Source organism: Physeter macrocephalus, chromosome 7 (genome assembly GCF_002837175.3).
Source record: "Physeter macrocephalus isolate SW-GA chromosome 7, ASM283717v5, whole genome shotgun sequence".
Taxonomy (NCBI): Eukaryota; Metazoa; Chordata; class Mammalia; order Artiodactyla; family Physeteridae; genus Physeter; species Physeter macrocephalus.
The window spans coordinates 116,802,525-116,821,041 of record NC_041220.1 but is presented as its reverse complement, the minus strand read 5'-3'; the positions used below and the strand labels follow the sequence as shown (position 1 = coordinate 116,821,041).

At 39.9% G+C, this 18,517-nt stretch overlaps 1 protein-coding gene across 1 annotated transcript in view; it reads right to left on the bottom strand.

Annotated features, from left to right (window-relative positions):
- Positions 1-16,801, bottom strand: part of FAM241A (family with sequence similarity 241 member A) — a 40,638-nt gene extending 23,837 nt beyond the window's left edge. The window contains exon 1 of the mRNA XM_024119540.3: positions 16,493-16,801. Within this exon, the coding sequence (XP_023975308.1) occupies positions 16,493-16,654 (162 nt within the window). The 5' untranslated portion in view covers positions 16,655-16,801. The remainder of the gene's footprint in view (positions 1-16,492) is intronic.
- Between the last annotated feature and the right edge of the window lie 1,716 nt (positions 16,802-18,517).

Here is an 18,517-nt window from a genome sequence, read left to right as displayed (position 1 = left end):
CTGCAGTGCAATTCTTATGAAATGAAATGCCTGTTGAGTTATCAATCAACCATTTGGACTAAGTGGGGAAAAATTTTAATTGCTTCTCATTATTTATGACATTAAAGAATCTGTAGGAATCTAGTTTTGTAAAAAAAAGTATGTGGATTTATAAAATTTCTTATGGAAGAAATTCTTTGAAAAACAGTATATCCATATAAAGCCACCTTATTTTATAATGGAATATATTAGTTATTTAAATTTTGGGTGAATAGTGATATAGTGAAAATGACAAGTTTTCTGCCTACTGTAATGAAGTCTGTAGTCATGTTCTGACGTTATGATCCTCTCCTCTCAGCATGTTTTACACCTGCATTTTATGCAAGATGTGTTGTGCCCTACTTGTGGCAATCCTGCACAGACCTGACTGATTTGCCAGACTGACAGCTGCTTACTTTCAGGAAACCGCACTCTGGTTCTTAGTGTGTGTCATGTCCTCCCTGAGTATCACTAATCTTTGATTACTAAGCTCCAACTCTGATAATCACAGCCCTTGACTCACAGAATAGTCTGGCTTGCAAAATAAATCCTTTAGGCAATTTAGTTCAATTCAATAAATAATAATAGGATGCCTACCATGAACAAGGCAAGTGCTGTGAGGTACGGAAAGCAAATAACCTATACTCCTTGCCATTAAGCTGCTTAATACATAAGGAAAGATATGTACTCAAATCACCATATTCAAATCCCCTAACAATTAAAATGACCCATACTTTTATAAAAGATTCATAGTTTCCTTCTGATCTTTCTCAGCTCAGGCAATTTTTCAGATTTCTAGACTTGTATGCTCAATTGCATGTTCAACATTTCCCAGATGTCTTAGAGGACCTCAAACTCAACATGCCCTGTATCAAACTCATAATGATCTGTCTTAAAGTTGGTCTTCCTCCACGCGTCCCTTACGTCAGTGAATGGCACAACCCAGAAGTACAAGCAAGAAGCCTGCTAGTCATTCTAGATGTCTTTACCTCCTTTGTCTTGCTTGGTCGACTTTTGCGGGCTCATCTCCCTCTGAGTCTGTGTTGGAACTTCTCAGGGACTTACCTATAGGCCTTCTTCTCTTCTTACTCTACAGTCTCTCTTCATGGAGCTTTCATGTACTCTAATGATTTTATTAATTCTTAGATGGTTTATATGCTGAAGACTCCCACTTTTTAAATCACACCCTGGCCAAGAGCAAATTATTAGTGAAATATTTTTAATTTCTTCAGGAAAAAAATTCCTGTAGTTTTGATTCTCCCCCACCATTTTTAAAAAATAAATTTATTTATTTTATTTATTTTTATTTTTGGCTGCATTGGGTCTTCGTTGCTGTGCACGGTCTTTCTCTGGTTGCGGCGAGCGGAGGCTACTCTTCGTTGTGGTGCGCAGGCTTCTCATTGCGGTGGCTTCTCTTACTGCGGAACACCATCTCTAGGCGCGTGGGCTTCAGTAGTTGTGGCTTGCGGGCCTCAGTGGTTGTGGCTTGCAGGCTCTAGAGCACAGGCTCAGTAGTTGTGGTGCATGGGCTTCATTGCTCCGTGGCATGTGGGATCTTACTAGGCCAGGGCTCGAACCTGTGTCCCCTGCATTGGCAGGCAGATTCTTAACCACTGTGCTACCAGGGAAGCCCTCTCCCATCCTCTCCCCATTTTATTTGCTTACTAGTCATTTGTTCAATAAACTTATTAAACACACATATTCCAAGCATTTGCTCCTCACAAAAATACCATAAGGTGGATATTACTAGACTCTAGAGGTCAAGTGACTTCCCCAAAATCAGACAACCAGCCAGAATTTGAGCACAGGAGTCTTCTGACTATAAATTCTGAGCTCTTTCCAATAAACTGCACTGCAGACCTCTAAATCCCTTAGTACAAAGGAACTAAACCAGGTATTAAGAAGAAAACAAAATATTTAAACAAATTCATTATAAGGTGTGATTATATAATACTCCTTAAGAAATACACTTTTTAATATACAATGGAATATTACTCAGCCATAAAAAGAAATGAAATTGAGTTATTTGTACTGAGGTGGATGGACCTGGAGTCTGTCATACAGAGTGAAGTAAGTCAGAAGGAGAAAAACAAATACCGTATATATATATGGACTCTAAGAAAAAAAAAATGTCATGAAGAGCCTAGGGGTAGGACGGGAATAAAACACAGACCTACTAGAGCATGGACTTGAGGATATGGGGAGGGGGAAGGGTAAGCTGTGACGAAGTGAGAGACCTACTAGAGCATGGACTTGAGGATATGGGGAGGGGGAAGGGTAAGCTGTGACGAAGTGAGAGACCTACTAGAGCATGGACTTGAGGATATGGGGAGGGGGAAGGGTAAGCTGTGACGAAGTGAGAGACCTACTAGAGCATGGACTTGAGGACATGGGGAGGGGGAAGGGTAAGCTGTGACGAAGTGAGAGACCTACTAGAGCATGGACTTGAGGACATGGGGAGGGGGAAGGGTAAGCTGTGACGAAGTGAGAGACCTACTAGAGCATGGACTTGAGGACATGGGGAGGGGGAAGGGTAAGCTGTGACGAAGTGAGAGACCTACTAGAGCATGGACTTGAGGACATGGGGAGGGGGAAGGGTAAGCTGTGACGAAGTGAGAGACCTACTAGAGCATGGACTTGAGGACATGGGGAGGGGGAAGGGTAAGCTGTGACGAAGTGAGAGACCTACTAGAGCATGGACTTGAGGACATGGGGAGGGGGAAGGGTAAGCTGTGACGAAGTGAGAGACCTACTAGAGCATGGACTTGAGGACATGGGGAGGGGGAAGGGTAAGCTGTGACGAAGTGAGAGACCTACTAGAGCATGGACTTGAGGACATGGGGAGGGGGAAGGGTAAGCTGTGACGAAGTGAGAGACCTACTAGAGCATGGACTTGAGGACATGGGGAGGGGGAAGGAGATATGGGAACATATGTATATGTATAACTGATTCACTTTGTTGTAAAGCAGAAACTAACACACCATTGCAAAGCAATTATACTCCAATAAAGATGTTAAAAAATATATATATACTTTTTAAAAGATGAAGTCTTTAGTTAATTTACTTAAGTCCATAATTAATTTGGTTTTTCCTCTCATCTTTCCACAAGGGATTTGAATTTGCTTATAGTAGGAATAAATGAATAAAATAGTAATAAAATATAGAAAACTGGAAGGGGCGATGGATGAGAAAGAATTGAGAGTCTAGACTGGGGAAAGATATGTTATGATTACTAAGACTGAGCCTCAAATTTGGCTCTACCCGCCATGGAGTCAAAGCAAAAGGAGGGGGCAAACCAGTAATTCTCACTTCCTTAAGACTCTGCTCATATTTACCTTAGTGAGCATTTACATGATCATCTTATTTAAAATAGCACCCCTACCCCATACACATACTCCCCCATCCACCTTCCCTACTTTATTTTTTTTTTTCCATAGCATTTATAACCCACTGATGTACTTGTTTTTTTATTCATAGTCTCTCCCTACTACAATGCAAGATTAATGAGAGGAGAGATTTGGCCTGTTTCTGTTTGTTTCTTTGTGTCCCGGTGCCTACAGCACTGCCCAGGAAATAGTAGGAGCTCAATAAATGTTTTGAGTGAATGAATTAAAAGCTACCAAGAAAATAAGAAACAAACAAATAACAAATAATAACTGATAAATAATAATAAATAATGAATACAAATAATAAATACAGAAAACCATCCATAATACAATGTCTGTTATCAGTTGTTAAAACAATTGATGTTCCATATGACACAAATGGATAAGGAAAATATCTGTAGTATATGGCCGGGTTGTTAGCACAACTGAAGTCTTAAATTAGTAGCCTAACATAGGGTACTCAAAGACTGATTTCCAAATAGTTAGTCATTTAAACTCCAAAGGGAAAATACTATCATCCAGAAATGGCACAATCATTATACCATTTTTATGATATTACTGTTAAATAAACTTTACATACTGAATAATAAAGAAAGAAGCTTAGTATTTAATTTTTTCTTCATATATTTATTCTCAAGTATTTTACACTGAGTATTTTTATTGATATCAAAAATGGTTATAACTGGTTAATCGCTATGAAGAAATCACTTCATTCTTGCCCTCCTTTAAATTTAAAAGTTTAAACCAAATGTGCCTCTACACTCCCATGAAACTCCTTAGTAGACAAAGTTGTCTGTGAAACCAATAACCATTCAACATGTGGAGAAAGTATGCTAGGATGCTAGGAACAAGCAGTTGGGATTTGTGTGCTGAATAAAAACTAGACATGGATATGGAATCCTTGGAGCAGCCATCTTGTCTTTATCAAAATTTGTTTTTAGTAGTTATCTGACTATCAGGTTAATTTTAGTTATAACTCAACAGAAAGAACTTCAAATATAAATCAATCCTTGCTTTTCCCATGCATACAAATCATACATTTCCACATGTACATTGAATGTATGTATACAGTACTACCATGGAAGAAGACTAGAATAGAATTAATCTTTTCTAGCAGCGTGAGACATTGTAAAGGGAGAGATCAAGTACCCTCACTATCCACAAATTAATCTACTCTGTGTAGCAAATTTTAGAAATTACTTTTTTTCTTTATTACTAAAAGAAAATTAAGAATAAGCAAAAAAAAAATTATGGGTCTCTCCATGGAAAACTGCATTGTTTATAATACTACTGTTTGGTCTTTATGGCTTTTGAGATATTTTACAAGTCTGTAAATTACAGATAACCAATAGCAATGCAAAATAATTCATATCTATAGACAAGCAAACAAATTCTGTTCCAGTAGAGGTTCAATTGTCTTTCCTCTCTGCCTATGGAAAAAGCCAGTCTCGTGGCCATTTGTAAATTCATTTCAACATACCTTTTCTCCACATACATTTCTGACTGGTTTCTCCTTTGAAGCCGTTGTAACAATTGCCTGGTTCCCTCTTTAATGACGAGTTAAATAAACTCCTTAACGTGTTCATTTTATATTTAATGAGCACTATAATTTTACCTCTTTTTGAAAATTATCCTTTAACATTTTGCCATTATTGAAATGGCTGATCTGAATTTAAATCTATGTTAGCTTTGGGTTTCATTTACTGTCTTTCCTATGTTTAGTTCAAGAAAAATTAAAAACAAAATTGCAAGTTTTTACCAATTACATAAATTAATGCCAGTTAGTATTCCAAGATTCTGTTTGTCAACCTTCCACCGTCTTGATATTGTGGTGGTTTTAAAATACATCACATCAAGGAACACAAACCTTGCCTAAATTCTTACAAATGTTTTACAGGGACCTTTAGCTCAATGCACAAACTAACACCACTCGTTTCTTTTCTGTTGATTCTGACAATAGAGTATGTTCCTGTTACACACAAAGTCCTCTCTCTCTTCAAAACTAAATTTTGTTATGAAAGTTTCCCCTGGGAAACCACATTGCTTCAGCAAAAACATCAACTGAGTTTTTACCAGCAGTGTCATTTTAGATTGAAATTTTTATAGACTCTGTACTACCTCAGAGATGCCAAAATAAATGTCTGAAGCATTTGCCTTATGCAATCTCTGCTCTCATAGAGATGATGTTTTAGTGTGAGCCTGTGAAGGAGAGAGTGGGAAGTGGCAGAGAATAAACATGTTAAAACAAATAAATAAAATACTTTCAAATAGTGTGAGAGCTACGAGGAAAATGAAAGAGTAATGGAAGAGAGGAAGAGGGCGTAGACTGGAGGTTCTTTCTATATATTAGAGCTGAGCTGAGATCTCAGAAAGGTTATAGTTAAGCCGATGATATGGAGATCTGCCAAGGGAAGATTTGGGGAAGAGTCTAGGCAGAGGCCTTGAGACAGAATTGAGCTAGCTGGGCTAGTGCAGTGATCTTGATTGTGATCCACAATAAGATATTTTGTTTCTTGACCCAGTACATATAAATTTCCATGAAATGACATTCATACCATGTGTGATGCATTCTAACAATATCTGTCCTATCCTATCCTGTTCACAATCCACTAAATTGATTTCATGGACCAACACTAGCTTGATTGTTAAGAACTCAGGCTTCAAGCATGGGTTTGAATCTTAACTCAGCAACTTACTAGCTGTGATACTTTCAATATGTTACTTAACATCCCTGTGCTGCAGTTTTTACACCTTTAGAGTGAGGGGCAACAGCAGTCTACCCATGAGGTTTGAAACCAGATTTCCCTCCAGAAAGACTGAATCAATTTTACTTCTAACTTTAGTGTATTCTTATTTCATACACTGTTTATTTAAACCCACACCATCCATCTTTTTTTTTTTTTTGCGGTACGTGGGCCTCTCACCGCTGTGGCCTCTCCCGCTGCGGAGCACAGGCTCCGGACGCGCAGGCTCGGCGGCCATGGCTCACGGGCCCAGCCGCTCCGCGGCATGTGGGATCCTCCCGGACCGGGGCACGAACCCGCGTCCCCTGCATCGGCAGGCGGACTCTCAACCACTGCGCCACCAGGGAAGCCCGACCATTCATCTTTTTAATCTTTATCAACTTGATAGGTGAAATATTATTCCTAATAGTTTTAATTTGAATTTCTTTTATTTCTAGTGAGGCTGGACATGTTTTCCTCCTCATTGGATACTAAATGTAGTTGCAGTTTTTATTTCCTACAAAATGTACAAAAATAATATGTTAAATATAAAATTTTACTAGGTATTGTATTTATAACTTGTTTGTCATTTTTAAATTAAATGCAAAGTTATAACATTTATTTACACTTATCTTCCACTAAACTACATATAACCAAAAAAGGCAACAATCTTTTGGGGGGATGGATACAAATCAATGAGAATATGAGCTAGTTCTTGAATAAGTCTTTGAAATGATTATAAATGGAGAAATACTAAAATTTGTATTCATTTTCATTTTAACCAATAGAATTCAATATTTTAAATCATAGTTACAAACGTAGACAAATGAAACCACCTTCAGGCTTACCTACCAAAAATATTAAAAGAGTTGCCTATTGTAGTAGAAGAGAATGGTTCTGCAATGAAAAAATAAATTAATTAAATTAATTAAAATTTAATGATGTGCATGAACTAATGATAGATAATAATAGGCCATGAAGTGAAGAATATGATTAATTCAAGCTGCAAATTAAAAATTTCTACATTTTGTACTTTCTCTAAAATCTACTTTTTTTTTTTAAAGAAATGAAGTTTCTGGTGACATTACTGAGTACCTTGTATGCTGGCTGCTACCACAGGTGGAATCGCTTGTTTATTTAAAGTAGCCACAACCAAACATTTTTCCTTAAAAATGACTTTCCTTCTCAATTTGTGACAGTGACAACAGCTTCTGTTATATTTTATTACCTCTGAAAACCATGGAATAAGGAATTCGGAATCAATCAAACTGATGAAATTTCCCAGCCATGGGAAATCAAACTTAAATTCCCTGTCTCTGTAGATGGTCTGCATACATCCCAGTAAAATTTTGATCAAGAGGGTAAAAGACAAGGGCTTCCCTGGTGGCGCAGTGGTTGAGAGTCTGCCTGCCGATGCAGGGGACACTGGTTCGTGCCCCGGTCCGGGAAGATCCCACATGCCGCGGAGCGGCTAGGCCCGTGAGCCATGGCCGCTGGGCCTGCGCGTCCGGAGCCTGTGCTCCGCAACGGGAGAGGCCACAGCAGTGAGAGGCAAAAAAAAAAAAAGACAAATTAATTGGATTAATTGGAAGAGGGAATAAAAAAAATTTCATAGATGTTAGAAAAAATGATATCAAATGGAATATAGTAAAAACCACAAATGGAAATTTAATTTTCTTAACACTGTTTTTAAAAACATTTAGGTATTAAGTATTAAGAGCTAATAGATATTAAGTATTAATTGATTTGTTTAGCTATTAAGTATTAATAATTAGTTTATCCTTCATTTCCCGTAAAGTTCAAAATATTTGCACCATGCTTTCTCTTTGATCAGAAATCTGATAAGATCAAGTTGTTGCTATAAGAAAACAGCAACAACAAATAAAGCCAACCGTTTCCTCTTCCTTAGCCAAGATAAGGCACAGCTGACAATGATGTTAAATGGAAAAAAAAAAAAACCCAAAACACTGGATACAGGAAAAATTAGATCAGCAGATAGAAAGTAACTTCTGCATTAAGTTAATTAGAAATTCAGTTTCTCTGCTCGGATGAAACTACTCTTTGATTATCTTATTAATTGCCTTACACACACGCACACGAACACAGCACACACTTAATGAACCAAAACATGACTAGTGGAGACTCTTAAGGTTTTTTGAAGATATGTGGCTCTTACTACAAGACAAGACTATGACTCCAGAGAAGACAACGACACGGAGCCAAAGCTAGTGTGGCTGGGGCTTAAAGAAGGCCTGGGAAAGATACAGTTTCTACTTAGGTCTCTTAGGGCAAGGTTAATGTCATGGTACTACTTTAAATTTTACCCTTTAACTTTGCTTTACCACCTCTCTTGAATAGTAAACTGAGAAAAACTTGTACAGAGGAGGGTGGGTATTTTTCTCATCAAGGGTCAGTGATCCACAACAGAAAAAAAATATCAACTGGAGATCTATACAAAAAGCAACATATTAATAATTTAGGTTGGTGGGTTAATTTTTTTTGAAGAAATATGAAACACATCTGATCTTTAGATTAGGAAATCTTAATATTTTGTTCAATAAATAATATTTATTCTATAAATCTGAAAATTACATGTACTAAAAATACAGTTCTATGATGTGGTCAGTTAAGAAGAAGAAGAAAAAGGGAACCAGAAAGAAAGATGGGAGAGAAGATCAGGGCAAAATAGGGAGATAATATTCACTGAGGACCTACTATATGCTAGGTATTTCATACACAAAATGTTACTGAATCCTCATAAGAACTTTAAGTGGTTAGCATTATACCCATTACAATGAGGAAACTGAGTCTCTGAGGGATTAAGTTATTAGGATGACAAGGCTTAAACTTAGAACTGTCATTACCCAAAACCTTTTTCATTGCTCCATAATGCTCAGCTTCTACAGAAGGAGGAGGCAGTGGGGTGGAGAAGACATATGGAAAAAAAGACAAAGTGGCTGAGACGGGAGGTGGGGAAGAATAACAGACAATGGGAGAATGAGACACAGTAGGGAGAGAAGAAAAAACGATGTGTAGTAGGACAGAGGGGCAGAAAAAGAATATGAGAGTATATGGCTGTTAGCATAACTGATGCCATCCTGGGCCCATACAGTTCCTCTTGTCCTTCCGCCGATCCCACCCAGGACTGTACTGTGAGGTAAATCACATCTCTGTTGTCAAGGACTTTGTAACTAATAGATATTGTTTAATAATCATTGGGACCAGGTTGGCCTCTTTGCTCTGTAATCCTCAAACAGTGATGAAAACCTTTGCTGACTTATTCCCTGTGTCCACAACAGGGGTCCCCAACCCCCGGTCTGAGGCCTGTTAGGAACCGGGCCGCAGAGAAGGAGGTGAGCCGTGGGTGAGCGAGTGGAGTGAAGCTTCATCTGCCGCTCTCCATCGCTCCCCATCGCTCCCCATCCCTCCCCGTCGCTCCCCGTCTCTCCCCATCCCTCCCCATCGCTCCCCATCCCTCCCCTCGCTCCCCATCGCTCCCCGTCCCTCCCCGTTGCTCCCCATCCCTCCCCTCGCTCCCCATCGCTCCCCATCTCTCGCATTACCGCCTGAACCATCCCCCCAACCTCCGCGGAAAAACCATCTTCCACGAAACCGGTCCCTGGTGCCAAAACGGTTGGGGACTGCTGGTCCACAAGACTAGTTACCCATTCATAAATATTGACTTAGGAATGCATTTCCTGTTTCCAAGCACATACCCCTATACCCTATGTTAACTATAAAATTGCCTCAGTGGCCCCTTGGCAGTGTGGAGTGCAGCTGCAAATGCTTACAGATCATCCGCCTGATCCCACCCTGTGAGCAAGTTACCCTGTAATATACTGATCCATTGATTATATGGAGCTGCCTGCCTTGTTTTTCAGTCTCAAGATAACTTCTCAGTTTGGTGGGCACTTTTTGTTCCCTCTGTTCTCCAACAAAGAGGGAAAGCAAATAGAGAAAGTTGCATATAAGGAGTTGCTGGAAGAAGAGATGCAAGAAAAGATCTGTAGGGAGACTACCTGTTTGGAATGTAGGTGTCAAAAAAATACACAATTATTACCTATCCATTGGAATATCTATCAACAGAGTAATTATTCTTGACAACTCAAACCACTATAATCCTAATACATTTTGAGCACAGTTTCTCAACGTCAGCACTAGTGACATTTTGGGTCAGGCAATGCTTTGCTGTAGGCGACTGTTCTGCACATTATAGGATGTTTAGCAGTAACCCTGGACTCTTCCTATTAGATGCCAATGGTACTGTACTCCCTTAGTCTTAACATTCAAAAATGTCTCCAGACATTGCCAAATGTCCCCCGTGAGCAAAACTGCCCCCAGTTAAGAACCACTGATTTAGAAGTTACATTCTTGAAATAATGATAAAAAATGGACAAAAGATATCTACCATATACAAAATTATTCCCTGAGTTAGTGACTAGATGCCCATTGGAGAAAAATTAGATTAAGTTTAGGGCTGAGTTCATCTAAACTCAAAGCACTTGCTACAGTATTGCTTGCAAACTGCTTTTAAAAGATGTGAAAGGAAGTGGGTATAAACAAATATCTATTTTTGAACCACACAATCTAAGGGGGAGCAGCAGATTTATCAGACTGTTCTCCCATCATAGGTGAGGGCTCTTTGCATTTCTGAAACAAAAACAAAGCCGGCTTTAGAGTTTGGAGACCTGGGTTCTGGTGTGCTCTAGTACTAGTTAATTGTAAGACCTAGGGCAAATCACTTGGCCTGGAGAAGCAAGCCTTGTTGGCTTCTTACACTTTACCAAGAGTTCTAATATACCCTTCTAGGGAAATAGTAAAATAACTTCCTTATGTATATATATCTATTACTGATACTATGTCGAAGGGCAAGTTTGTTGAATACTGTGGATTGGTTTGCTAATTATTCCCTTGCCACTCAAAGTGTGGTCCATGGGCATAGCATCAGCATCACCTTAGGAGCTTGTTAGAGATGCAAAATCTTGGGCCTCACCCCAGAACAACAAAATCACAGCCTGCATTTAACAAGAGATAATTTGTCTACACATGAAAACTGAGGAGCACTGTTCTATTCCACCTTCCTCCTAGAGTGGCTTTCTAATTGCAGAGTCTGGAAAACTTAAAAATAACATTTCTCAGATATCTTTTCACTTAGGTTCTAGTTGAAAATTAGGTCCAAAAGCTAATCCTTACATGCTTATTATATGCTAAGTACTGCTCTAACACTTTACATATATTACATACATACATATAACAGTTCTATGGGGTTGATACAACTATTATTCCCTTTATACAGATGAAGAAACTGAAGGCCAAAGAGGTTAATTAACTTGCCCAAAGTTACGGTTAGTAAGTGGCAGAGTTAGGATTCAAACCTAGGTATTCTGGATCTAGAATATGTACTGCTAATCATATCTTTGATGATAGATCAAAAAGGAGGTATAAGGCTTCCCTCTGGTACCATTTTTTTTTTTTAACAGAATGATCTCATGGAACATTCTTTGATAAATGCCGTTATACAGGTTCCTTCATTTATTTACTTAAATATCTATAAGCCAGCATTTATCTGAAAGTTCCAGCATTGCAAAAGGCAAGAAATAGAAATGAAGCATTACCATCTGAAAGGAAGCAAAATCAACCTTATCTATAGAGTGGATGATTATATACCTAGAAGATGCAAAAGAATCAAGTCTAAGAGATACTAGTATATATTAGCATTAGCATTAACAAAAGAATTCAGAAAGGTAGCTAGTTTAAAACTAACTAAATAAAAACCAATAGCTAGAAAGCAGCAGCAAAAACATGATGTGGAAAAAGAAATCCCTTTCACAATGCCAACAGAAATGTAAAAGCTTAATATAGACTTCAGTATTTATAACTACTATAAAGGATTGCAAAGCCAGGGAGAAAGTGGATTATTCAATGATTAGGAAAAAAAAAAAAGATCAGCTCCATACCTCACACAATACATAAAGTCATTCTAAAGAGATTAAATATATAGAGTAAAAAAAAAAAAAAACTATAAACACACACATAAGAAAATATTGGTGGATACCTTAAGTGTAGGGTTAGAAAGAATGTTCTAAACAAATATAATAGATATATGTATGTATGTGTGGGGGGTGTGTGTGTGCATGTATGAGGGTGTGAGATGTGTGTGTATGAAATTAACAAAAAAATTCCTTTGGCTAATAAAAATTTAAAGCATTTCTAAGTCAAAAACATCATAAACAAAATTATAAAGTAAACAGCAAGCAGGGAAAATAATTATAATCTATGTGAAATATGAGTTTAATATCTTATAATAATGCCAAAAGAAAAAATGGTCAAAGAACACAATTAAAAAGAAATACAAATGCTCAATAAATATATGAATGGTTTAGTAAATCTCTCCAGCAGTATCTTATGACAATAAGATAATTTTTGCCTATTAAGTTGGCAAAGATTAATCTATAAATTATATTGTTTGTTGCTGGAATGGATGGTTTCCAATTGACACTCTTACATACTAATGCCAGAAGAGTACAGTGGTGCAACCTTTTCTGAATGTAATTTTTTAGGATGTTTCAAGAGGATTCAAAGAGTTTGACTTATTGAACTAGTTCTTCCAGTTCTAGAAATTTATTCCAAGGTGGAACTGTGAAAAAAAGGTAGAACTTTATAAGCAAAGATTTTCATTACAGCATTATCTATAAAAGAAAGTTTGAAGCAACTTAAATATGTAGTATTAGGGGGACGATTATTAGGCAGCCCTAAAAATAATTTTTACAAAGAATTTTTGATAACATGGGAAAATGACACAACATGCTAAGTAGATAAAAACAAGATACCAAGTCCAAATATTACATTAAAACATGTTAAAAAATATGTGTGTATATATGCATATACACACATACAGAGAGATATATGAATGTAGTAACATCAAATGTTTCATATTTTATAGCACAATATTACTCAGTGAGATTTCAAATGCTTTTGTTTTCTTCTTTAGATTGTTTTATAGTTCTACATTTTCCAAAGTACACATTACTTTTATAATCATAAAGAAAGACCTTAAAGCTAAAAATAATGATTCTAAAGTCAATCCAAGGATGGTGGGACCTTTCTATCCCACCTAAGGCAGGGCCATCTTAGGTTTTTCAGGTTGTAAAATGCCACATACATACATAAATGTAATAAAAGGACTGGAGATATTTAACCTTCCAGGTATGCAGCAGGGCAGAGACTCTCTTACCTAAAGGGACCTGGCATTCACAGTCATGAACATACTTGGATCATCTCTCATGCACACAATTACCAACACACATATAGGACAGCTGTGCCCTGTCCCTTCAGTTCCTTGGGCGTTTTGCCTCTCTCCTCGGCTTATCTTTCTTAGAGGCCAAACTCCTACTTCAGACTTGACAGTTCCTTCATCTAGGGAACCTGGTCCAGTCTTTCAAGTCCTGCTTTCCTAGGATAGAGGCTGCCTTGTCAATCATGTACCTAGAAAGATTTAGGCCAGAAAGACAGAGGAACCTTAGTTTTCTATCAGATGGAGTAGTACTTAAGGATAAATAGCAAAAAAAAAAAAAAAAAAAAAAAAAATGATGCTTATAATATCTTAGTTATTAAGAAAACACCTATATAAATACCGGTATTTTGGTATTACATGAAATAAATACCATTTTGATCTGGTATCATAATAACAATGAGCCAAAGATATGTTTTGTAAAGTCAAAGCTGATGCAAGAGGCTTCCAGGTAGAGGGAAGGGCATGAGTCTTTCAGACAGGAATAGAAAGAAAAATCAGTGAAGGTAAGGTTGTATGTAGAGGAGACTTTAGGCTGGGGAATAGCCAAAGGAAGAAAGCTCCTTCATCAAATGATCAGGTAAGGGCAAACTGTGAAGGAACTAGAAATAGAAAGGGATTTAATACAGCAAATTAGGGGCTGACAAAAATCTTTGAAAGAGCTAGAGGAGCAAAAGTCAGGTGCCTTCTGGAGCTGTTGAATTCAAGAGCACACCACCTGTAACCCTGATCCAGATATAAAGGAGCCTCTGCTATTACTGCTGCTGCTGCCACTACTACCAATTCTCTCTTAACATCCACGAAGCTACTCAGATTCTGGAACATTAAGTGAGTGTGCTAAGCAGAAAGGACAGCAGGGAGATGGCCTCTGTCTCATTTCCAGCTAATTAGTTTTGGTTCTGTTTCTGTTTATATCATTGTTTCTATGGAGAAGTTCACTTTAAGTTCTAAACAACAAGTTTACAAACCAAGTTTTCAAAAATACTCCATTTGTAATTTGGAGTCCATGTGTCCTTAAAACAACAAAACAAATACACACCATCTGCCTAAAGAAAAACAAAATAAAACAAATCCTTAGACTATGTTTTATAGCTGTTAAATTTCATTTACCTCTCCCTCAAATATCTTTATATCTCTACCATCATTGCAAGGCAGTGCATACAAATTTTAAATTTCATTTTCAGGACTTGAAGAAAAAGCTACACTTATTACCAAGAAATGATTTATCACAAAAGCTTGCTTTTTACACCAATGAGTTGGGTTGTATCAATTTTTTGTTTATTTTTGACTTCTTTATAAGAAGTTCTTCTTTGGTGCTGATATAGGAGGAAATGCATATCTCAGGTGTAATTTTCAAGTATTGTGTATGTGGACTTAGAGTACATAAATAAATCATGTGATAAAAATAAATGATAACATTTACAAAGGAGTACAGGAAAATAAATTTACATGACATGCAATGAAAGAAGCAGGTATGCAAAGTATATCTGTTTTCTAGGCTATATGTTTCATTCTTTCTTCATTTCATCCCTTTTTGTTGTACCATAAGCAATTTTGTTAAGACCAGAGCTACTGATGATGAAAAATCCACAGAAGCTTAAATTAAGTATTTTACATGCTCCCTTAAAACCACTTGAAAATTACTTTGGGACCTTCAGCTCAAATACATCTGCCCCCCCAGCTCCTCCCCAGGGAGTACCTGTTGCTGTTTTCTTCACTTTTCCAGTTGAACAACTAAAGTAAGAGGAAACAGTCCTTTAGCTACGGAGTCACGGTACAGTTAATGGGGGAAAACTACCAGGAAAGCAGTCAGGAAGATCTAGCTACCAATTATTTGCTTCAGTCACCATCTCTTACATTGTCAAAAGAATAAAAAATTACACTTCCACATGGTGAGCAAACCTAATGCTAAGGCATATTTTGTGTGCGCCACACAATTATTTGTTTTCTAAACAATGCTGAGACACTAGAACTTATACTTTATCTATTAATGCATTTACTGATGATGTTGGAGTTTGTGAAATGTAACAAAAAGAACAGATGCAGAAGGATAATGAGAGGAGACAGGCATCAACTGATCTCAACAGTATACACTGTAATAAAGGCAAATAATCATTTTAATTCTCGGTCTTTAATGTGATTCTGAAGGCTAGCTTATCTTGGGTATTTTTGAAGGTCTAATTACTGTATTTGCTGGTGAAAATTCATCCCACATATAATTCAATTTCTTTTATTAAACTTCTTGCCTAATCTTGAAGATAAATGATGTGTTATAATGCCTATTATCACATACTTAACTTAGTGAAAGCAAATTCTGAGAGTTTCAAAAACTACCCAACTTCTCTTTTCCCTTATTTTGGCTGGACTCATACTTTTTCCCCCTTTGGTACCAACTGAAAGCAATTTTCTTGCTTTTTCAGTTTTTTTTCTTTCTGCCTTAGGCATTATTTTTTTAACTGAATTATTACTCAGCTTTTTAAGTTTTTAAATGAAGTTTAGATCCCCTTTGGGTTCATGTGAAAAACTTGCTCTCGGAGAGTCCCTGTCAAGACACCTATTGTAATACTCGCTCCTACACGTCTTCAGATACAGATCGCATGTCTAGAGAAATACACCCACACCTTACAGAGGCGCTAGGTGTGAGTTCAGAAATGACAAGATGGAAGTCGGGAGGGGAGCCGCTGGCCCCTAAAACACAGCACCGGGGTATGAACTCGAAGTTGAAGAATGTTTACATGTAAGGCTTTTAGATAAGTGACCGTTATGGAGGACACTTCCACAGACCCCCGGGCTCCGGCCTGAGAAGCCTCTGCCCGACGGGTGGGTAAGGGCGGCGCTGACCCCCCCAGGCACGCGACTCCGGGCCGGCACTTGGCAGCGCACACGCGCGACCCCGCGGCCCGGCCCCGAGGGCTCCGTCCAACCGCTCTCCGGGGCCACTTCCCAGAACGCCGCGGCGACCAGCGCCCCACGCCGAGCACAGCCCGGGCGCCGCCCGCCCGCCGGGCCACTTCCCTCCGTCGCCGCGTGAGGCTCGGGAAACCGGCCGGACCGCGCCGCCCCTCCTGGCTCACCTGCTCTTGCTCCTCCTGCGGCCGCCGGTCGCGCCGCCGCGGGCTCGCTCCGGGCTCCGGCTCGGTCCCCGCCGCCGCCCGCTCCGCCAGCGCGTCCCCGTCCTCGTCGCGCTCTCCGCCGCCGCCGCCGCCGCTGCCAAGCAGCTTCCCGGCCGAGCACATCCCGCCGCCAACTCCCGCCGCCCGGGACGGCCGCCGGAGGAGCCAAGCCGCGAAGCCGGAGGCAGCGATCGCCGCCCGAGGGCCGCCCTGGGATCGGCCGCGCTCGCAGCTGACAGGAGCCTACGGAGCGCGCCCCGGCGGCCTGGGCGCCGCAAGTACCGGCCCGGCCCGGCCCCTCCTGTCACCGGCTCGCCCCGCCCTCGGCCGCCGGGGCGGAGCCCACACGGTGGAGGGAGGGGCCAGGGCAGAGGCGGGGCAAACGGGGCGCGCGCGCGCGCACGTGTGTGTGTGCGCGCTCACGCGTTTGTGAGAGACTATGAGTGTGTGTGAGACTATGTACGTTACAGACTGTGTGTGAGAGAGATTGTGAGAGAGAGGCTCTGTGTGTGTGTGTGTGTGAGAGAGAGAGAGACTATGAGAGAGTGTGTATGAGAGACTACGTACGTAAAGACTGTGAGAGATTGTGTGTAAGAGATTGTACGTGCATGAGACTGTGTGTGTGAGAGCTCGTGTGTGTGAGAGCCTGATAGGCACTGTGTTGAGAGAGACTGTGAAAGACGCGGTGTATGCGTTTGTGAGGGAGAGAGGAGAGCGTGTGTAGTAGGTGTGTGAGAGAGGGAAACACACGCACAGAGTTCCACACTCCAGCGGGGCCCCTCTGTGCTTGCCTGGCTCTGGCAGTGTGCCTGGGTGTGATGCTGGCTGCCTGTCCTGAGTAGCTGTCCATCCTTTACAAGTAATACACATTCTCCGTCTATTTTGTTCCTTTTGCCTCCTCTCTGTGTCTCTCTGAAGGTCTCTCTGTTGAGTGCTTCCCTCGTGTGTGTTGGTTGTTGGAGCCTTGGGAGCACTTGGTGGTGTATCTGCCTTTGTGTATATTTCTATAAATGGGTTAGAATATGTCACTCAGTGTGTGGTAAGGGAGACATCTAGTTTATAATTCTTTTTCGTGCTACCTGTGGTATTCCAATTTATAATAAGAAATATATATATATTTTGCCTTTGTCCCCATTCCTGGTGCAGAGCTGCTAAAACCTTGGCGTTTCCTAAGTGGTGAAAGGGATAAAGATGTCTTTTGTTATGTTAATGAGGCAACTTTTTGATATCCCCCTAGGTAACTTAAGGGTGGGGCTTGGTTGTCAGAAGAGCCAGCCTTGTGATTAGAGGATTGGAACTTTCAGTCCCCCCTCTGATCTCCTGGGAGGGGAGCGGGGCTGGAGGTTGAATTGATCACCAATCGTCAGTAGTTATCATGCCTTTGTAATGAAGACTCCATAGAAACCCAAAGGATAGGGGTTTAGAGAACTTCCGGGTTGGTGAACACGTGGAGATGGGGGGAGAGTGGCAGCTTAGAAAGGGCTTGGAAACTCTGCGCCCCTTCCCGCATACCTTGCCCTATATACCTTATCATCTGACTGTGCCCCTGTATTCTTTGTAATATCCTTTATAATAAACTCCTAAAAGTAAGTAAACGTTTCTCTGAGTTCTGTGAGCAGCTCTAAGCAAATTAGTGGAACCCAAACAGGGGATCGTGGGAACCTTCAATATATAGGTGGCTGGTAGAAGCACAGGTAACAGCCCGGAGTTGCAATTGGCAGCTGACGTGTGTGTGGTGGGTGGAGTTGGAGCGAGGGGGAGGTGGGGCGGGAGGGGCAGTCTTGGGGAACTGAGCCTTGGCCTGTAAGATCTGTGAACTTACCTCCAGATAGGTAGTGCCAGAACTGAGTTAACTGCTTAGTGGTGTTGAAAAACACACATCAGACTACCCTACCCATTTTGTTAAAGGGAAGTTGAGGGCACTTAAATAAGGTATCAAATTTTGTATATCTCTTACCTGTATTTTGAAAAGATAATAGACTATTG